This window comes from Oncorhynchus nerka, linkage group LG19, assembly GCF_034236695.1.
Source record: "Oncorhynchus nerka isolate Pitt River linkage group LG19, Oner_Uvic_2.0, whole genome shotgun sequence".
Taxonomy (NCBI): Eukaryota; Metazoa; Chordata; class Actinopteri; order Salmoniformes; family Salmonidae; genus Oncorhynchus; species Oncorhynchus nerka.
The window spans coordinates 18,663,016-18,681,755 of record NC_088414.1 but is presented as its reverse complement, the minus strand read 5'-3'; the positions used below and the strand labels follow the sequence as shown (position 1 = coordinate 18,681,755).

The 18,740-nt window shown below is 41.0% G+C and overlaps 1 protein-coding gene across 1 annotated transcript; it reads right to left on the bottom strand.

The window, feature by feature from the left end:
• Positions 1-445: 445 nt before the first annotated feature.
• On the bottom strand, positions 446-18,474 carry LOC115101137 (phosphatidylinositol 4-phosphate 5-kinase type-1 beta-like). Its single transcript, XM_029620377.2, has 14 exons — positions 18,279-18,474; positions 17,466-17,528; positions 16,819-16,949; positions 12,672-12,789; positions 12,050-12,202; positions 11,579-11,875; positions 8,513-8,709; positions 8,268-8,348; positions 8,118-8,166; positions 7,945-8,029; positions 7,690-7,830; positions 7,434-7,569; positions 1,999-2,096; positions 446-1,629 (listed from the first exon to the last, which is right to left on the bottom strand). The coding sequence occupies exons 2-14, from the start codon at positions 17,526-17,528 to the stop codon at positions 1,583-1,585; spliced, it is 1,596 nt and encodes a 531-aa protein (XP_029476237.1). The 5' UTR covers positions 18,279-18,474; the 3' UTR covers positions 446-1,582.
• Between the last annotated feature and the right edge of the window lie 266 nt (positions 18,475-18,740).

The window sequence follows — 18,740 nt, the reverse complement described above, 5'->3', positions numbered from 1 at the left end:
GAATTTTCCTGTGCATCTCCAGATAATGAAAACAACTTTTGAAGCCACAACAGCCCATTCTTAAGGCGTGACCCGGGAGGACTTGGCTGTGAATCACCAGGGCCCAGTTTTTCTAAGATTATCTATCTGAATTTCAGTTATCGGATAGAATAAAAAATTACACAGGTATGTTGATAGCCTTGATAGAATGAATAGAACGGGAGTCCCCATTCAAACCCATGTTTTTTAAACTCACATGAACAGATAAAATGTATGTATTTTCTATGTTTAGTTTTCACTGAAAAAGCTTCTATATATTGAATATTGATAGCGTTTGCATCTATCATAACATAATCCTCGACGAGGAAAGAAACAGAGATCAGTAATTCTATACACATTGTGCCCCCTATTGATCATTTATGGGCATGGCAATGATAGAGAATTTAGAGACGGAAACATACAATGCTACGGCATAAAATCTGATTTTATTTGACAGACAAATATTTATAGAAGACTAATTATTTTAAAATACAATATACATATTATGCCAACTGTACATTTAAAAAAATCTTGAAATACATCATTTTACAACAAATAAAATGTGCAATCATGCCTGATCATTAATGGGCCTACACCTATATGAAATGCATTATAAAATGTGTGATCATGAAAGGAAGACACTTCGTGATATGGCATAATCACATGTCTTTAGCTACATAACATAGGCCTTCAAAGGTATTCTTTCACCATGGCATTGTTTTACAATCTTGACTAATTCAATGCATGGAATATTGATTGGCAACTAAGGGCTCAGACACACCGATAGCATTTGCTGGCCAAGAGTAGGACTATTTAGCACGTCTGAATGTACTTTGCAAAACAACTGCGAATCAATTTTACATGTAGAATCGCCAGAAATGTTTTGGCAGTCAGACATGTACAGCGGGTGGTCCCTAAAACACAGCGTGCTGAACGATTGGCAGACGAATGCTAGAACCACATTCGGTGCGATGTGTGCAAGCCTTAAGTCCCCACTACATTTTGTGTTCCCTGGTGTCCAAGGTCTACTGCACTGATTGTGATATGGCTTAATGGGTTGATTTCGGGAGTCTCAACAGTATGTCATGTAACTAAAGCATTTGCTCAATACAGTATTTTCGTGTACTATTCTAGATTTATTTTCATTAAATTCTGTATCTTTATGCATGTATATAATTTTTTTTTAATGCTTCCTATTTAATCAAATAACATTTACAGATGACATTTTTTCAGGAATCCAGCCTCAGAGATTTGAACATTGTCATTAGTGATATTTCAACATTAAAATCCATAATCAATCACATGGATGTGCATACAAATAGAGCTTTGCTAGAGAAGCTTGAATAGAAGTGATTTGGCATGTTCCACAAGGTGACTGTTGCTAGTAATCTCCATTCGAAAACCTCAGGATTGTCCCTGATTTTAAAGTAGCAGCAAAGTGTATGGTAGCAGGAGAAAGGTGCTTTACAGTGCAGGTCATGACTTCAAAAGGCAGGACAGTCTGTATTGGAGCACTGTCATAATAGCGTTATTATGTGCAGTTGATGCTTAAAGAGATCATTATCTATTTAGTGATGCTGTGGGATGGACTTTTCATCTTCTTCCACCCGTCTTCACTAGAACATAAGAGATTGAGAATCAGAGATGTAACAGAGAGGAGATGTTGGAGATGTCATAGATTACCAAACAAACAGGGATTTCACAGAGAGGATTGGTAAAAGAGAAGAACAAAAAACGATGCTGATGATGTCAGAGACAGACATTGAAAAGGACATATGGGAAATGTCTAAATACATCTTAGTGATGTCATACATAGGAGCTAAGTTAGCGATGATGTCACAGAGCGACACAATCAGTCACCTTACAAAGGGCATGGAATATTTATGATATCATAGAGACAAGCAGAAGTGATGATGTCATAGACACTATTAAACAGATAATGACTCCTAACTAAATGTATAGTGTATCTTATACACCCACCAAGTAGACATTGCGTAGAGTCTGGACTGCCCTGGGTATGGGGAGAGGGGACCGTGTCATCCAGGGCCACATTTGCACTGGAGTCACAATGGTTATCACTGAGGAGACGGTGGGAAGAGTTACAATGGACAACAGAGATACATAACTCCATCACTGTCTAACAGAACAAACTGTTGGTTCCATCAAGGGGTGAGCCTCGAAAGGTATAAGGGTGCTAAGGTGGATAAGGAGTGGGTGAGGTCTGGTGTATATGAAGTGGTGCAGTGTACAATCAGGGTGAGGACCCACTGGGCACACCGCATCATTTCAACATGGAAATTTTGATATTATTTGGTAGAGACGTTGACCATTGAGATTTCAACCTTTATTCGGCCACTCAAAAAGACAGCCAGATGTTTGTTAAATTCGCAATGTGTTATCACTATGCTTTCAACCATTTAAAACTACAAAATTCAAATGGGAATACAATGTCAGATATTTTTTATTTATACAACAACTTAGTGTGATCACTGTGCACAACCAAATGACCTGGATTGCAGTTGAGATTACATTAAAAGTACATAGTGCAAGTGATCAATGATGTTTGAGATTCTGCACAGATTATTATAGCAATTGTTAAGATCTCCACAGACCTGCTGTTACGTGCGTCGTCTTGAAAATGACCGTACATTTTTCTTTATTTTTTAAATGTCGCCAACAAAACAACAAAAACTAACGTGAAGCTCCGTAAGTCTCTACATGCATTAAGGGAAGACAACAACCCACAAATGAGAAAAGGAAAAAAAAAAAGTCTGCCTAAGTATGATTCCCAATCAGAGACAAGGTTTGACAGCTGTCCCTGATTGAGAATCATACCCGGCCAACAACAAAGAACCAGAAAGCATAGACTTTCCCACCCGAGTCACACCCTGACCAAACAAACATAGAGAATAAATGGATCTCTACGGTCAGGGCGTGACACCTGAGACCTTTGCATGCCACCTTGAACATGCATGCTTTCTATGATTACATAAAACAATTATAGTTACACTAGACTAACCTCAAAATGGATGTGTTACTCATTTTAAAGTTGAATAAATACTGTTACATTAGTTTGTAAGATAGCTTTAACTTTAGGCTATTGACTATTAGAAAAATATTATTGAATTGTGTTTGGTTGACAACACAGCCAAATATCAACATTTAAAGGATATCTAATCCTTGGATACATTAATCTGAGCAACTGGCATAATCCTATTCTTAAACATTTATTTTTGGTTCAGCTGAAGACGTGAATCCAATTTATAATTTGTTAACTTGTCGACAAGGTAACAGGCTATTTGTGTTTGGTTGTCAACACAACCAAATAAACATTTGAAGGAGATGTACAGTGCCTTGCGAAAGTATTCGTCCCCCTTGAACTTTGCGACCTTTTGCCACATTTCAGGCTTCAAACACAAAGATATAAAACTGTATTTGTTTGTGAAGAATCAACAACAAGTGGGACACAATCATGAAGTGGAACGTCATTTATTGGATATTTCAAACTTTTTTAACAAATCAAAAACTGAAAAATTGGGCGTGCAAAATTATTCAGCCCCCTTAAGTTAATACTTTGTAGCGCCACCTTTTGCTGCGATTACAGCTGTAAGTCACTTGGGGTATGTCTCTATCAGTTTTGCACATCGAGAGACTGACATTTTTTCCCATTCCTCCTTGCAAAACAGCTCGAGCTCAGTGAGGTTGGATGGAGAGCATTTGTGAACAGCAGTTTTCAGTTCTTTCCACAGATTCTCGATTGGATTCAGGTCTGGACTTTGACTTGGCCATTCTAACACCTGGATATGTTTATTTTTGAACCATTCCATTGTAGATTTTGCTTTATGTTTTGGATCATTGTCTTGTTGGAAGACAAATCTCCGTCCCAGTCTCAGGTCTTTTGCAGACTCCATCAGGTTTTCTTCCAGAATGGTCCTGTATTTGGCTCCATCCATCTTCCCATCAATTTTAACCATCTTCCCTGTCCCTGCTGAAGAAAAGCAGGCCCAAACCATGATGCTGCCACCACCATGTTTGACAGTGGGGATGGTATGTTCAGGGTGATGAGCTGTGTTGCTTTTACGCCAAACATAACGTTTTGTATTGTTGCCAAAAAGTTCAATTTTGGTTTCATCTGACCAGAGCACCTTCTTCCACATGTTTGGTGTGTCTCCCAGGTGGCTTGTGGCAAACTTTAAACAACACTTTTTATGGATATCTTTAAGAAATGGCTTTCTTCTTGCCACTCTTCCATAAAGGCCAGATTTGTGCAATATACGACTGATTGTTGTCCTATGGACAGAGTCTCCCACCTCAGCTGTAGATCTCTGCAGTTCATCCAGAGTGATCATGGGCCTCTTGGCTGCATCTCTGATCAGTCTTCTCCTTGTATGAGCTGAACGTTTAGAGGGACGGCCAGGTCTTGGTAGATTTGCAGTGGTCTGATACTCCTTCCATTTCAATATTATCACTTGCACAGTGCTCCTTGGGATGTTTAAAGCTTGGGAAATCTTTTTGTATCCAAATCCGGCTTTAAACCTCTTCACAACAGTATCTCGGACCTGCCTGGTGTGTTCCTTGTTCTTCATGATGCTCTCTGCGCTTTTAACAGACCTCTGAGACTATCACAGTGCAGGTGCATTTATACGGAGACTTGATTACACACAGGTGGATTGTATTTATCATCATTAGTCATTTAGGTCAACATTGGATCATTCAGAGATCCTCAATGAACTTCTGAAGAGAGTTTGCTGTACTGAAAAGAAAAGGGGCTGAATAATTTTGCACGCCCAATTTTTCAGTTTTTGATTTGTTAAAAAAGTTTGAAATATCCAATAAATGTCGTTCCACTTCATTATTGTGTCCCACTTGTTGTTGATTCTTCACAAAAAAAATACAGTTTTATATCTTTATGTTTGAAGCCTGAAATGTGGCAAAAGGTCGCAAAGTTCAAGGGGGCCGAATACTTTCGCAAGGCACTGTATCTTTGTGCCAATGACCCAGTCTAGCTTTATTCCCAGTTTGTCAACAAATTAATGATATGTTGGATTCACGTTTCCATCTCAACCAAGAATCAAAGTTAAATAATAGGACTAAATCAAACTTATATTTAAAGTGCTTAAACTTAGATTTTTGGTTGAGATGGAGATGTTAATCCAACATATTAATTTGTAGACAAACTAGATTTTAAAACCAGACTAAGTCAGTGGCACATATGGAACTATCCAAGTAGAAGATCTCCTTCAAAATGTTGATATTTGGTTGTGTTGTAATTAATTTCCAGTTTGTCTACAAATTGATATGTTGGATTCACGTCTCCATCTCAAAAAAATATCTAAATTGAACCCTGGGTTAAAATGAAACAATAACTTGATGAATTTGCAAATGCTTTGTAGGCCTAAATAGTATAATTGATGATATGACTTATTGCCTTCAGAAAGTATTCACACCCCCCCCAACTGTGTTACAGCCTGAATTTAAAATTGATTACATTTTGTTTTTTCTGTCGCTGGCCTACACACAATAACGGCAAAGTTGAATTATGTACTCAACCCCTATGTTATGGCAAACCTAAATAAGTTCAGCAGTAAACATGTGCTTAACAAGTCACATAATAAGTTGCATGGACTCACAATTGTGCTTTAACATGATTTTTGAATGACTACCTTCTCTGTACCCCACACATACTGTACAATTATCTGTAAGGTCCCTCAGTCGAGCAGGGAATTACAAACACAGATACAACCACAAAGACCAGGGAGGTTTTCCATTGCCTCGCAAAGGGCACCTATTGTAAAAAAAAAAGAAGAAGAAGAAACTGACATTGAATATCCCTTTGAGCATGGTGAAGATATTAATTACACTTTGGATGGTGTATCAATACACCCAGTCACTACAAAGATACAGGCGTCCTTCCTAACTAAGTTGCCGGAGAGGAAGGAACCCTTTATGGATTTCCTCATGAGGCCAATGGTGACTTTAAAAACAGAGTTTAATGGCTGTGATAGGAGAAAACTGAAGATGGATCAACAATGTTGTAGTTTCTCCACAACACTAAACTCATTTACAGAGTGAAAAGAAGGAAGCTTGTACATAATACAAATATTCCAAAACATGCATCCAGTTTGCAAAAAGGCACTAAAGTAATACTGCGAAAAAATGTGTCAAAGCAATTCACTTTTTGTCCTGAATACAAAGTATTATGTTTGGGGCAAATCAAATACAAAGCATTACTGAGGACCACTCTCCATATTTTTAAGCATAGTGGTGGCTGCATCATGCTATGGATATGCTTGTAATTGTTAAGGACGGGGGAGTTCTTCAGGATCAAAAAGAAAGGGAATGGAGCTAAGCACAGGTAAAAACGTAAGCACAGGCAAAATATGCTTTCCACCAGACACTGGGAGAGGAATTCCCCTTTCAGCAGGACAATAACCTAACACACAAGGTCAAATCTACACTGGAGTTGCTTACCAAAAAGACAGTGAATGTTCCTGAGTAGCCAAGTTAGTTTTGACTTAAATGTATTTGAAAATCTATGGCAAGACCTGAAAATGGTTGTCAGGCAATGATCAACAACCAATTTGACAGAGCATGAAGAATTTTGAAAATAATAATAGGCACATGCTCTCAGACTTACGCAGAAAGACTCTGCCAAAGGTACTTCTTTCTACAAAGTATTGACTCAGGAGTGTGAATACCCCTGAGTCAATGAGATATTTCTGTATTTAATTTTCAAACATTTGCAAACATTTCTAAAAATATGTTTTCACTGTCATTCTGGGGTATTGTTTGTAGATCGCTGAGAAAACAAATCTATTTAATCCATTATGAATTCAGGCTGTAACAAAATGTGGTATGAATATTTTCTAAAGGCACCGTATAGTACAGTTACATTTTATTTACTCTGTTAAACCTACACTTTGGAATGACTTCGATAGAAACAGTGAATATAGAGAAGAGATCTCTCAATAATTGTTCTCATGATAACACATTGGTAGTAGTCAGTGATAAATATCAAAGCTAGGTTGGGCTTGGTTAAAATCCTGGATGGGAGACCAAATCAATAGTTGTAGATCAATTCTCCAGTAGGAAGTGCTGCCCAGCCTATTTTTTTTATATTTTTCTGACAGTGGATTTTACATTGGAGATCTAACGTTGTTTCAAATGTACAAATTCAACATATTTTATACACAGTTTGTCTATGTGGAAAATTGGTTACAAATATCACATACGTAATCTGGTGGTTGAAATTTCACCCTCAAAAACAACAGTTAACATTTTTTCAAATCCAATGTATTTTCCATGTAGATTCCATGTCACAATAAGTTGACAAAAGACACTGAAACAATGTTGACTCAACCAGTTTGTGCTAAGTGGTGAAGGTGTAAAGATTTAATGTGCAGTCGACACTGTACCTATTCACCAGGTGCTCCTCAAGGTGCTCCTCAAGGTCTTTCTTGATCTTCTCAAGAGTGGAGAAGGATGAGGAAACAGCCTGATTTAAACATTTCGGAAGTAGGACTAGGTCAGGGTGCTTGGAGGAACTCATTACTGTTGAACAAAACAGAGAAATACAAAAAAACGTCAAAGGATAAAGCAGAGAGTGCATGGCGTGTGTACAGGCCCATTAGATTGTGGGTTGTGTCTTTTTTAAAAATAAAGGGTGACTACATTGTCCGCCCAGGCTCTCCATGCTTTGGGCCTTTCTCTCGTCCTTCTTCTCCTCCTTTTGGGGGGACAGTACCTCCTGGGAGGCTGACCTCATCGCATGGATGGAGCTCCTCTTCCTCTTGGAGGATGCTCCTCTTAGAGCTGAGAGAGAGTGGGAGAGAGATAAACAGAGAGCATTAGTGAAATTACGAAGAAAAGGAATGGGGAAATATATAAGGTCATATTGAGGATGTTTAAGTGAAAGAGGTCACTTACGACGGATATTTTTGAATACAGTGCCGCCCATGAACTTCAAAAATCTGTCTGCATAGAAACCGGGCCTGTGAACTGACACTGTATCCTGAAACACAAAGATACACAGGTGTCCGGCCGCTATGAGAGCAAAATGGAATATGAATACAATCACACACACACACACTGTAGCCTACCCCATCGTGTACGAGGGCTTTCCAGGAGTGCTCCACCTTCTTGATGAACCTTAAAAAGAAGCACGTGTTACAAATATCATTTATGTTGTGTAACATTGATACGTTTGTCTTGATGGAAATGACGACAGTGGTTCCACAAAAAGTCCTCACCGGTAGGACTGGAGGATGTCAATGATCCCTAAGAAGATCAGCAGTTTCTCATCTTTGTGTTTAGCTGGAATTCCACCCATTCTAATGGATAAAAAAAAGGAATTTACATCTCACACAGCTGCTATGCAGTGTGTGACTGAATTATGGTGTGAATAATACAATGCACTAATGTTTACAATGACTCATTGTGAAGTCAGTGATATGTCATTGGTGAAAGGGCCTTATGAAGGTGAATGTTCTCTCACGTGTCATCGTCGGCCACTGGCTCTGCAACCTTGCCGTCCCCTTCCCCTTGGATGGACTCCAGGGCGGTGGAGTAGAGGACCCTCTGGCCATTGAGGCGCTTACTGTCCGCCCTGGCCCCTCTGTCCAGACACTTCTTGTCCTGCACATGCACCCCCAGCAGGAGGCTGTAGTCCATGATCTTAAAACTCTCCAGGACCTGACCGTCACATGACCACACAATCCACACACACACATTAAGATGACAGGAACATAAAAGGCCACATGACCAAAGCAAACATGACCACATTTTGTTCCCACTTAAATTCTCAACAATCCTCTTAACTGACCACTCCACGTGACCTTCAACAACCACCCATGCTGAAAGTCCTGTCAAACTAGCCACCAAAGATGGATTAGCAAACCAAACACACTTAAACCTCTAGCCTTCTGACCAATGTTCCCTCTATTTCTTTCGCCACTGAGCACATTTCTGGTCTGCTGAGCGCAAACTTGAACATTGTGAAAATTCTGAGCAACTTCCGGCACGTGTTTCCTGTGAACTCTGAGGCTGTACCCACTATTAAAGTTACAGTTTCAACAGTTGCCAAGTAGGTTACTGTGGCTATTTGATCATAATGTAGGCTTATCAGAGTGGCCTACCATCAAAAGCAATGGAGAAAAAAAACACAAAATGATAGAACAGGTATTTCCATGTTAAAATGTTAACATGGAAATACCTGTTCTATCATTCAGCCTACAGTAGCAGCCAACATGTGGTGTTCAATGCCTACATTCCATGAGACTTTTGAAAAAAAATGAGGGCTTGACATTCACCTGTTAATCCACTTGTCCTTCAGACAAGGAGGTGACTGAAAATGTTGTGTGATGCAAGAAACCACTTTACAAAATAAAATGTATTATTATTCTAATGCCATTATTACAAAGAATAAGACAAATTATGCTACGCTCTGCCTATTGGCTGCTTAGCTTATTCAAGACCGTCTTAAAATACAGAACCTCCCCTTTAAGACATTAAAAAAACTCTTTACCTGACTGGCTTTTCAAAGATGGCTAGAAATGCACACATTTTGTGCTCGTTGGAAGCAGCCACTCCCCTATTGTTTACTAGAAATGAGCTATAACTGGGCTAATAACTCACCAACTAGCAAAGAATATGAACAAATCTGCACACCTGGCTACATGCAGCTGTCACTGTTCTCAAAACAAGCAAATCTACTTGCAACCGCTTATACTGTAGTCTAAACAAAGTCCAGTTCAAAGTGAATGGTACAGATCCATATATGGCCATGGCTATTTGCATATAGGCCTACTGCAGCTCTGATTGGTTATGGTGGGAAGGCCCTAGGTGGTTAGGTGGGGAAATGGAGACTGTGCTTGAATCTGAAAGTGCGGGATAATGAATGGAAAATAGTGAAATCAAAGAATGGAACAAAACGAGCAAAAGCTATAGTAGAAGACCGGCCCAATAATTAATTTCTTATTGGACTGCATTTTTTGGACAATGAGTTTCATTTGGGAAATCCATTTGTAATATCGAGCACTGTGAAGAAAGCAGTAGGAAAGGTGGATTCAATCAAGGTGACTTGTTTTGGTTAATTGTGTCGAAGAACAGAAGCGTGCACTGCATCTGGCAAAATTGCCCACGTCAGAAGTAACCTGTATTGCTCTTCGGAGCAGGGCGCCTGCCAAAGGAGTTATAGCTGGAGTCTCGTTGGATATAGAAGACGAGTAACTTAGTCAGATAATCCCAGGAGTGGTCAGTGCACGTCGCCTGACTCATACTGTAAATGGAAGGAAGGAGATAAACCTATTATTGTTGTTTGAGGGGACTACCTGAACATGTGAAGCTATGTACAGTATGTGGTCAGAGATATGTACGATATGCGGTGAGAGCATTTGTGTCCAAACCATTACAGTGTGGGAATTGTAAAGGATATGGGCACGTGTGAAATGTTTGCAGATGGGAGAAGTATGCTATTGAAGAATCGGTGAATAGAAAATGTTGCAACTGTGGTGGGGATCATACTCTGGACTTTCTTGAGTGCCCTGTTAGGGTGAAGGAGGTTCGAGGTGTCAAGGATCAGAGCTGTGTACCGGTTCTCCTATGTGGAGGCGTGAAGAGACTCAAAGGTCAAGAGGCAACAGTGTTGAAGATATGGCGGTGGATGCATCGCAACCAGTTGTTAGTGTTTTAAGTAAATCGAGTGATCTGCATACACTCATTGTAAAGAATATGGATTTTGTGGCATTTATAGCCACAGTGATTAATTGTACAGCACAATTGTAATTTTATCTGCAGCCGATACGTTTTTGGAGTGCTGAAGCACTGCACGGCAGAAGCACTGCAAGGACTAATGTCTCTAGGAAATGTCCCGCCCTCACAGGAGTCTTCTGAGTGTTTTACAGAAAAGAAGGTTGATTTTGTTCATTTATTTTTTGATAGTTTGTACGATATTTGATTTATTTTTACCCACATTATTTCCTTTTTTGGGATCCTTATTATGCACCTGCACAGTAGGTGACGGAATGCACATCTAATTGTTAAGAATGCCATCATACCATAGAAGAAGATTGGTTATGGCGCACCGGTCTGTATACGTGGCTAATATTGCATTGATTCAATCACATATACCACAGTAGAGCGAAATGTTGATAGTGCTAACTCAAGGGGAAAACTGTAGAACATTGAGTGAAGTTCAATCTCGTGCACAGCTTAGAGGGAACATTGCTTCTGACCATCACTGATGTGACACTATAACTCCTCTAAACAAAGGCCTTAACAATGCCTGAGTTAGCTTACTGTGCTGCTGCCTACCTACCACATGTCCAGTTCCTCTGTTGAGTAATAATGCAGTCATTCAGAAGGGCTCAATGGTGATGGAGAAGAGGCCAGTCATCCTTATGTAACATGATTGCCAATGAGGGTTCAAAGTTCAATGAGAAATATCCAACCAAATGCTATTGAAGGAACTAAAATGTCCCTCTAACAACACACACTTGACTAGCCTTCATGTTTTGAATATTCAATACCAATAAGTAAGTGAATCTACTGCAAGCGGCCTCACCCTGCAGTCCCTCTGCAGTGTCTTCATTAAGGCACTGTACGTGTCGCCATCAAAGTGCAGGCCCTCAAGCATCTCCTGGAAGTCCAGGTCTTTGAAGGTCGGTGAGAACTTGGCGCGTTCCTTGCACGAGGCGTGGCGTTTGTAGGTGGAGCCCTTCAGGTCGTATTTGTAGTGCATCTGGAGGGCCCTGGGCAACACGTTGTTCATCACCACCAGACGGATGTTGACCCCGGCACACTGGATGCAGTACAGGCCGTAGAACTTAGGTAGCAGTGTCCTCGGGTTCTGATTCAGATTCTGAAATAAAACAAGATGGAAAAAGAGATACATCTGAGAATAGTTCACACGTTGCCAACATTTAAATTAAACTTTACAATCTTTGAATAAGAATATCCTGAAGGCACTAGAACTGATAGGAGTTGCCCTATTTCTTATGCCAGGAATGGTGTTTGTGTTAAGGGAGGGGCTCACCATGTAGTAACCAGGAAGGAGTTTCTGCAGGAACTCAGCCTCTTTATGCTGCACTGTCTTAATGATGAACTCATCGTCGCTGGTCAGGTAGAACCAGGAACTGCTGGCCCCGGGGTTGGACAGCTCGATCAGAGGCTCATTACAGATGGAGTACTGGAATTCATACAGGAAGAGCCAATAGCATGCATTCATATGGACAGGACAGCAACATGGCAGTTTTCAAATAACAAAACAAACCCAATGGGCAAAAACAGTTTGAATCAACATTGTTTCAAAGTAATTTCAACCCAAAAATGTAAATGTGATGACGTTGAATTAACATAGAAAACTGATTGGATTTGAAAAAAGGCATCAACGTAAGGGAATTGTAATTTTTTCACCCAACTTTTAAACTAAATCCAATGACATGGTGAAATGTTTTGTTGATTTCACATTGAATTCACATTAGTTGACAACTCAAACTAGACAATGAAATGACATCTGTGCCCAGTGTGAACACTGTGCTCTTACTTATAGATCAGACAACTCTAATGGGGTGTATTACTACATGATTGTATGCTGTATTATCAGAGAAGCACATGGTGTGTAGGAGTGTTTTCTGTAAAGGGCTTTCCACACTAACCAGGTAGTCATCTGCTTTGATGCCAAAGAGCTCCCTAAAGTAGCGGAAGGCGAGAGGGGCGTAGGTTTTGAGGCGGAAGTCTGGGAAGTGGTGCGCTGGGGTCATGTTGCTCCCCTTACTGACAACACAAGCGTTATCACACAAACAGATCAGTGTTATCAGTGTACAACAGCAGCCCTATACATCCATATACAAACACTAATTTACCACTGAAAATACGTACATTTGCATCCCAATAGAACAGGGTACAGTACACAAATGTATCAGTTAGAGCAGCAGTTCCCAAACGTTTCCAGTCGGGGCCCCCCTTCCATCATTGGGGAACAAAAAAATGGATTAAAAAACCTAGATAAAAAAAACATTAGCTGACATGGGCTAGTAAGTTGGTTCTGGTCATTTCTAAAACATTATAAGGGATACCTAGTCAGTTGCACAACGGAGTGCATTCAACCTAAATGTGTATTCTGCATTTAACCCAACACCTCTGAATCAGAGCGATACGGGGGGCTGCCTTTAACAAAGTCCACGGCACAGTGTAACTGCCTTGCTCAAGGGCAGAACGGCAGATTTTTCCACCTTGCCGGCTCAGGCATTCAAACCAGCGACCTTTCGGTTACTGGCCCATCGCTCTTAACCGCTAACCATCGCTACCTAAATAGCTCTCTGAGGGAGCAATGACAAGAGGAAAACTGCTGATGCACTACCTCATTTTGAAGTATTCTACTATTACAGCTTTCAAGAGTAAGTTGGCCCCAGAGTTTGGGAACCACTGAGCAAACAGAGAATATTGTGACTGAGTGATGGACCACTACAAGGAAAGTATTGAAGTATACAAGAAGCATCAGCTGTGCGATAAGATGTGCCAAACAGATGTCACAACAGATGTGCATCTTTCAGTGAAGCTTCGAAGGTCACGCATGTCTGGGTCAAGTGTCTTCACTGACATTTTCATCCTCTCCCTGACCGAGTCTGTAATACCTACATGCTTCTACATCTGCATTGCTTGCTGTTTGGTGTTTTAGGCTGGGTTTCTGTATAGCACTTTGTGACATCTGCTGATGTAAAAAAGGCTTTATAAATACATTTGATTGATTGATTTCAAGCAGACCACCATAGAAAAGCGAAGGTAACATGCCTAAAGGACTACCACCCAGTAGCACTCACGTCGGTAGCCATGAAGTGCTTTGAAAGGCTGGTGCTCACATCAACACCATCATCCCAGAAACCCTAGACCCACTCCAATTCGCATACCGCCCCAACAGATCCACAGATGACGCAATCTCAATCTCACTTCACACTGCCCTTTCCCACCTGGACAAAAGGAACACCTATGTGAGAATGCTGTTCATTGACTACAGCTCAGCGTTCAACACCATAGTGCCCACAAAGCTCATCACCAAGGACCCTGGGACTAAACAACTGGATCCTGGACTTCCTGACGGGCCGCCCCAGGTGGTAAGGGTAGGCAACAACACATTGCCACGCTGATCCTCAACACGGGGGCCCCCTCAGGGGTGCATGCTTAGTCTCCTCTTGTTCTTAAGACAGCCTATAGGGAGGTGGTCAGAAACCTGTCAGTGTGGTGCCAGGACAACAACCTCTCCCTCTACGTGAGCAAGACAAAGGAGCTGATCGTGGACTACAGGAAAAGGAGGGCCGAACACGACCCCATTCACATCAACGGGGCTGTGGGGAGCGGGTAGAGAGTTTCAAGATCCTTCATGTCCACATCACCAACAAACTATCATGGTCCAAACAAACCAAGACAGTTGTGAAGAGGGCACGACAATGCCTTTTCCCCCTCAGGAGACTTAAAAGAATTGGCATGGGTCCCCAATCCTCAAAAAGTTATACAGCTGCACCATCGAGAGCATCCTAACTGGTTGCGTCACCGCCTGGTATGGCAATTGCTTGGCATCAGATCGTGAGACGCTACAGAGGGTAGTGGGTACCCCCCAGTACATCACTGGGGCCAAGCTTCCTGCCATCCAGGACCTCTATTACAGTACATTATATATATATACAGTTGAAGTCGGAAGTTTACATACACCTAGGTTGGAGTCATTAAAACTTGTTTTTCAACCACTCCACAAATTTCTTGTTCACAAACTATAGTTTTGGCAAGTCGGTTAGGACATCTACTTTGTGCATGACACAAGTCATGCACAAAGTTTACACTAAGTTTACACAGAAGTTTACACTAAGTTGACTGTGCCTTTAAACAGCTTGTAAAATTCCAGAAAATGATGTCATGGCTTTAGAAGCTTCTAATTTTCTGGAATTTTCCAAACTGTTTAAAGGCACAGTCAACTTAGTGTATGTAAACTTCTGACCCACTGGAATTGTGATACAGTGAATTATAAGTGAAATAATCTGTCTGTAAACAATTGTTGGATTTTTTTTTGTGTAAAACGGATTCCAATTTTCCTGCATTAAAATCACCAGCCACTAGGAGTGCCGCCTCTGGATTGACATTTTTTTGTTTGCTTATGGCCCTAAGAAGCTTGTTGAGTGCGGTCTTAGTGCCAGCATCGGTTTGTGGTGGTAAATAAACAGCTACGAAAAATATAGATGAAAACTCTCTTGGTAAATAGTATAGTCTACAGCTTATCATGAGGTATTCTAACTCAGGCGAGCAGAACCTTTAGAATGAGCACCAGTCTTTGTTGACAAAGAGAGACACCCCACCCCCACAGATTTTACTGGATTCTGCTGTTCTGCCGATGCATGGAAAACCCAGCTAACTGTATATTATCCATGTCCTTGTTCAGCCATGACCCCGAAAAGCATAGTGCATTACAGTTCTTAATGTTCTGTTAATAGGATAGTCTCAAACTGAGCTCGTCTAGTTTGTTCTCCAGCGATTGCACATTCACCAATTGAACAATCAATCAATCAAATGTATTTATAAAGCCCTTCTTACATCAGCTGATGTCACAAAGTGCTCTACAGAAACCCAGCCTAAAACCACAAACAGCAAGCAATGCAGGTATAGAAGCACGGTGTCTTGGAAAAACTCACTAGAAAGGCCAGAACCTAGGAAGAAACCTAGAGAGGAACCAGGCTATGAGGGGTGGCCAGTCCTCTTCTGGCTGTGCCAGATCGAGATTCAAATGTTCATAGATGACCAGCAGGGTCAAATAATAATAATCACAGTGGTTGTCGAGGGTGCAACAGGTCAGCACATCAGGAGTAAATGTCAGTTGGCTTTTCATAGCCAATCATTAAGAGTATCTCAGAACAGAGGGTAGGAGCAGTTTATTCACTCGTCACTGTAGTCTCATCAATGTACCCGCACTGCGACCTCTATAGCTATGTGTTTTCCTCTTCCGGGGAATAGGGCCTGGTTCGAGATGAGCAGTATGTCCTGTGGCGTAGACTCATTGACGTAGATGTCTTCGTCCAGATCGAGGTGTGTGATTGCTCTTCTGATGTCTAGAAGCTTTTTCAGTCATAAGAAACGATGGAGGAAACATTATGTTCAAAAAAAGTTACAGTGCTATCTGTGGGAGAGATAGCTTACCTTTTCATGGTTGTTTGATCAATAGGACTGTAAAGTCTGCAAATGTAAGAGGACACCCGTGGTACTTTATTTATTTGCAGAAATTCATTCAGGTGTATTTTGTGGCTTTTCCCGAATGCGTTCTAATGATCTAAAGTTGTGCTGTTGCTACTGCCTGTAAACACACAGTCCAGTTCAAAGTTGAAAGTGAGTGATGGCAGGCCGGTGTGGCAGATAGCATTTGCATATAAGCCTACTGTAGCTCTGATTGGCTATGTAGTACCGGTCTGTGTAGAGTCCAGTCCAGGACAAGACAGATTTTTTTTATTAGGTTTTATTCACTGCAGTGTTTATTAATTGTCCAAACGCACCGCCACTTTCCCTCTATATTGTCAGCGAAGTTTCACATATGCTTTACTCTAACGTCATTCCCAAACATTCTATGAATGTATGAAAACGTGGAAATGAGCAGGTGTTAAATGAGGTGAGGAGACTGGAGTAGGACTTTTGTAGTGAAAGGGACTTCTGTGTCAATGGGAAAATCTGTCAGATTTGCTTCATTAACAGGGTTTGTGCTGTATTCATGTCACTAGGGTGAATATGGTATATAAGCCTGCTGAGTGATGCCAGTGCTGTGTACTGTACCTGGGTAGAAAGACACTCTCCACAATGTAGAAATCCTGCATGAGCACATCTCTGTCAGGCTTGGATATCAGGTTCCCCACAGCATACCCAATGCCCAGCTGGATGGCTCCTTTCAGTGCAGCAGCAGTTGGCTGGGACCACACAAACATAATATTCTCAATCAATACAACACTGATCATAATGTGTAGGGATTTCAGATCAAACCATACCATTTTTGTACATCTGAAAGGTACATCTGATGCATGTCAGTCAGCACGCTCATGGATACCAGGACCACCTGTAGCTTTGTAACTGATTTTGGCATTTCCGCTCTGAACTGATGGAAAGCCAGAGAATCTACAGGGCAGTCGGCATGGCTGTGGCTAAACACAGTGGCTGATCTACCTAATCACGTTATCCGCCGCTCCGGCCCCTCCATCAGCAAACAAACAGCCACACTGAGCCCCATTATGTAACGCTCAACCACAACACCATCTCCAGTCCAGGGAGGGCAAAGCATTGCCCAATATTAAGAGGAATGGCAGTAATCCTTCTTGAAGCTCAGTTCACCAATGGGACCTTGTTCACACTCAGAAGGACATTATACAGGATTTGTAGATGTGTGCCATAAATTAGGAATCAATTACCGGGGCCCAAAGAATCCATACCTTTTTGTAATCTTTTGACCCACTGGTTCCTCCACCTCCATTCTCAGTGGTTGTTGTTTCCATCTTTTGGACAGAAAGAATATAGATTAATCTAACACAATATTAATTATATACCCTTTCACCCTGTTTAACATGACATAATAATAATAGATTTATTATCATCTAAATCATGGTTGTGGTATTTCATTATTAACCAAATATGCACATTTATTTCATAAAGCCCTCTTTACATCAGCAATTATTAGAGTGCTTTTGGTATATCCAGCCTAAACCCCCAAAGCGTAAGCAATGCAGGAGGCAGAACCACAGTGGCGAAGAACAACTCCCTAAAAGGCCATCCTTCTGGTTCTTTTGTTGAGCATAAACAGGGAACAGGTGAGTTCCTATTCCACAACACAATAAATGGTGTGATACGAGGGCTGATTTGACCTATTAAAGCAAATATTTAGCAATTACTGCCAACCCCAGTTTCACACTTCCTAGAGGAGATGGAAAGAGAGGGCCAAGTCCAAAAATTCTCAGCACTGTATATCATTATAGAGAACACACAAAACATCTGTATCCCATTATCCATATCAAGTTCCCCATCTACAAAACGGAGACGTTTTTGCAATCAGCTTGCTGAAAATACATTATACTGTAGCAACTATGACAATTTAAGTCAAGAGAGCACGCAGGGGAACAACATCAACAATCTTCCATTCCCAGCCGCGTAGTAATGTCGTCTACGTCTGTCCGATCATTTCTGCCAGAGCACATACCTAGGGCATCTTGTAGTCTAGATTCTAGAATGAGAGAGAGAGACATACATACCTCTCTGGCCGGGACTATGCTGTGAGAAACCTTTGGTCCAAAAAAAAAGCTCACCTCTGCTGATTGAAACCCCCGGGAACAACTCTTGGTCCCAATAAAGGGAGGATTGAGAAACCTGTTCAGGCTAAATCTCCCCCAGGGACATTCCAAGAGGAAGTCTGAAATTCAAGCCTCTTTCAATTAGGCTACATCTCCCAAAGAAACAAAACAAATCAACAAGTAGCACTGAGGTAAAGCTGCTGGGTGAAGTGGACACGAGACCCATTGTTACAAGGGCTTATTCATGATTCATTAATTCATTCATGATTTATAGTCTCTGCCAATATGATGACCACAATAACGCACCACTCAAAATCTTGGAAAGCAAAGCAATTATTCGACACATTGTCACGTCGAGTTTGGAAAAAACAATGACAAAAAAGTATTTACTTGTGCTACTTTATCAACAGATTCAATGTAAAT

Excerpts from the sequence above, each read along its gene's own strand:
- LOC115101137 (XM_029620377.2), bottom strand. The coding sequence starts at position 17,528 with ATGGAAACAACAACCACTGAGAATGGAGGTGGAGGAACCAGTGGGTCA. Across the intron at positions 8,167-8,267 it reads GACATCCTCCAGTCCTACCG|GTTCATCAAGAAGGTGGAGC; the intron begins GTGAGGACTTTT and ends CTTCTTTTTAAG. Across the intron at positions 7,570-7,689 it reads GGAGAGCCTGGGCGGACAAT|TAATGAGTTCCTCCAAGCAC; the intron begins GTAGTCACCCTT and ends TTTGTTCAACAG.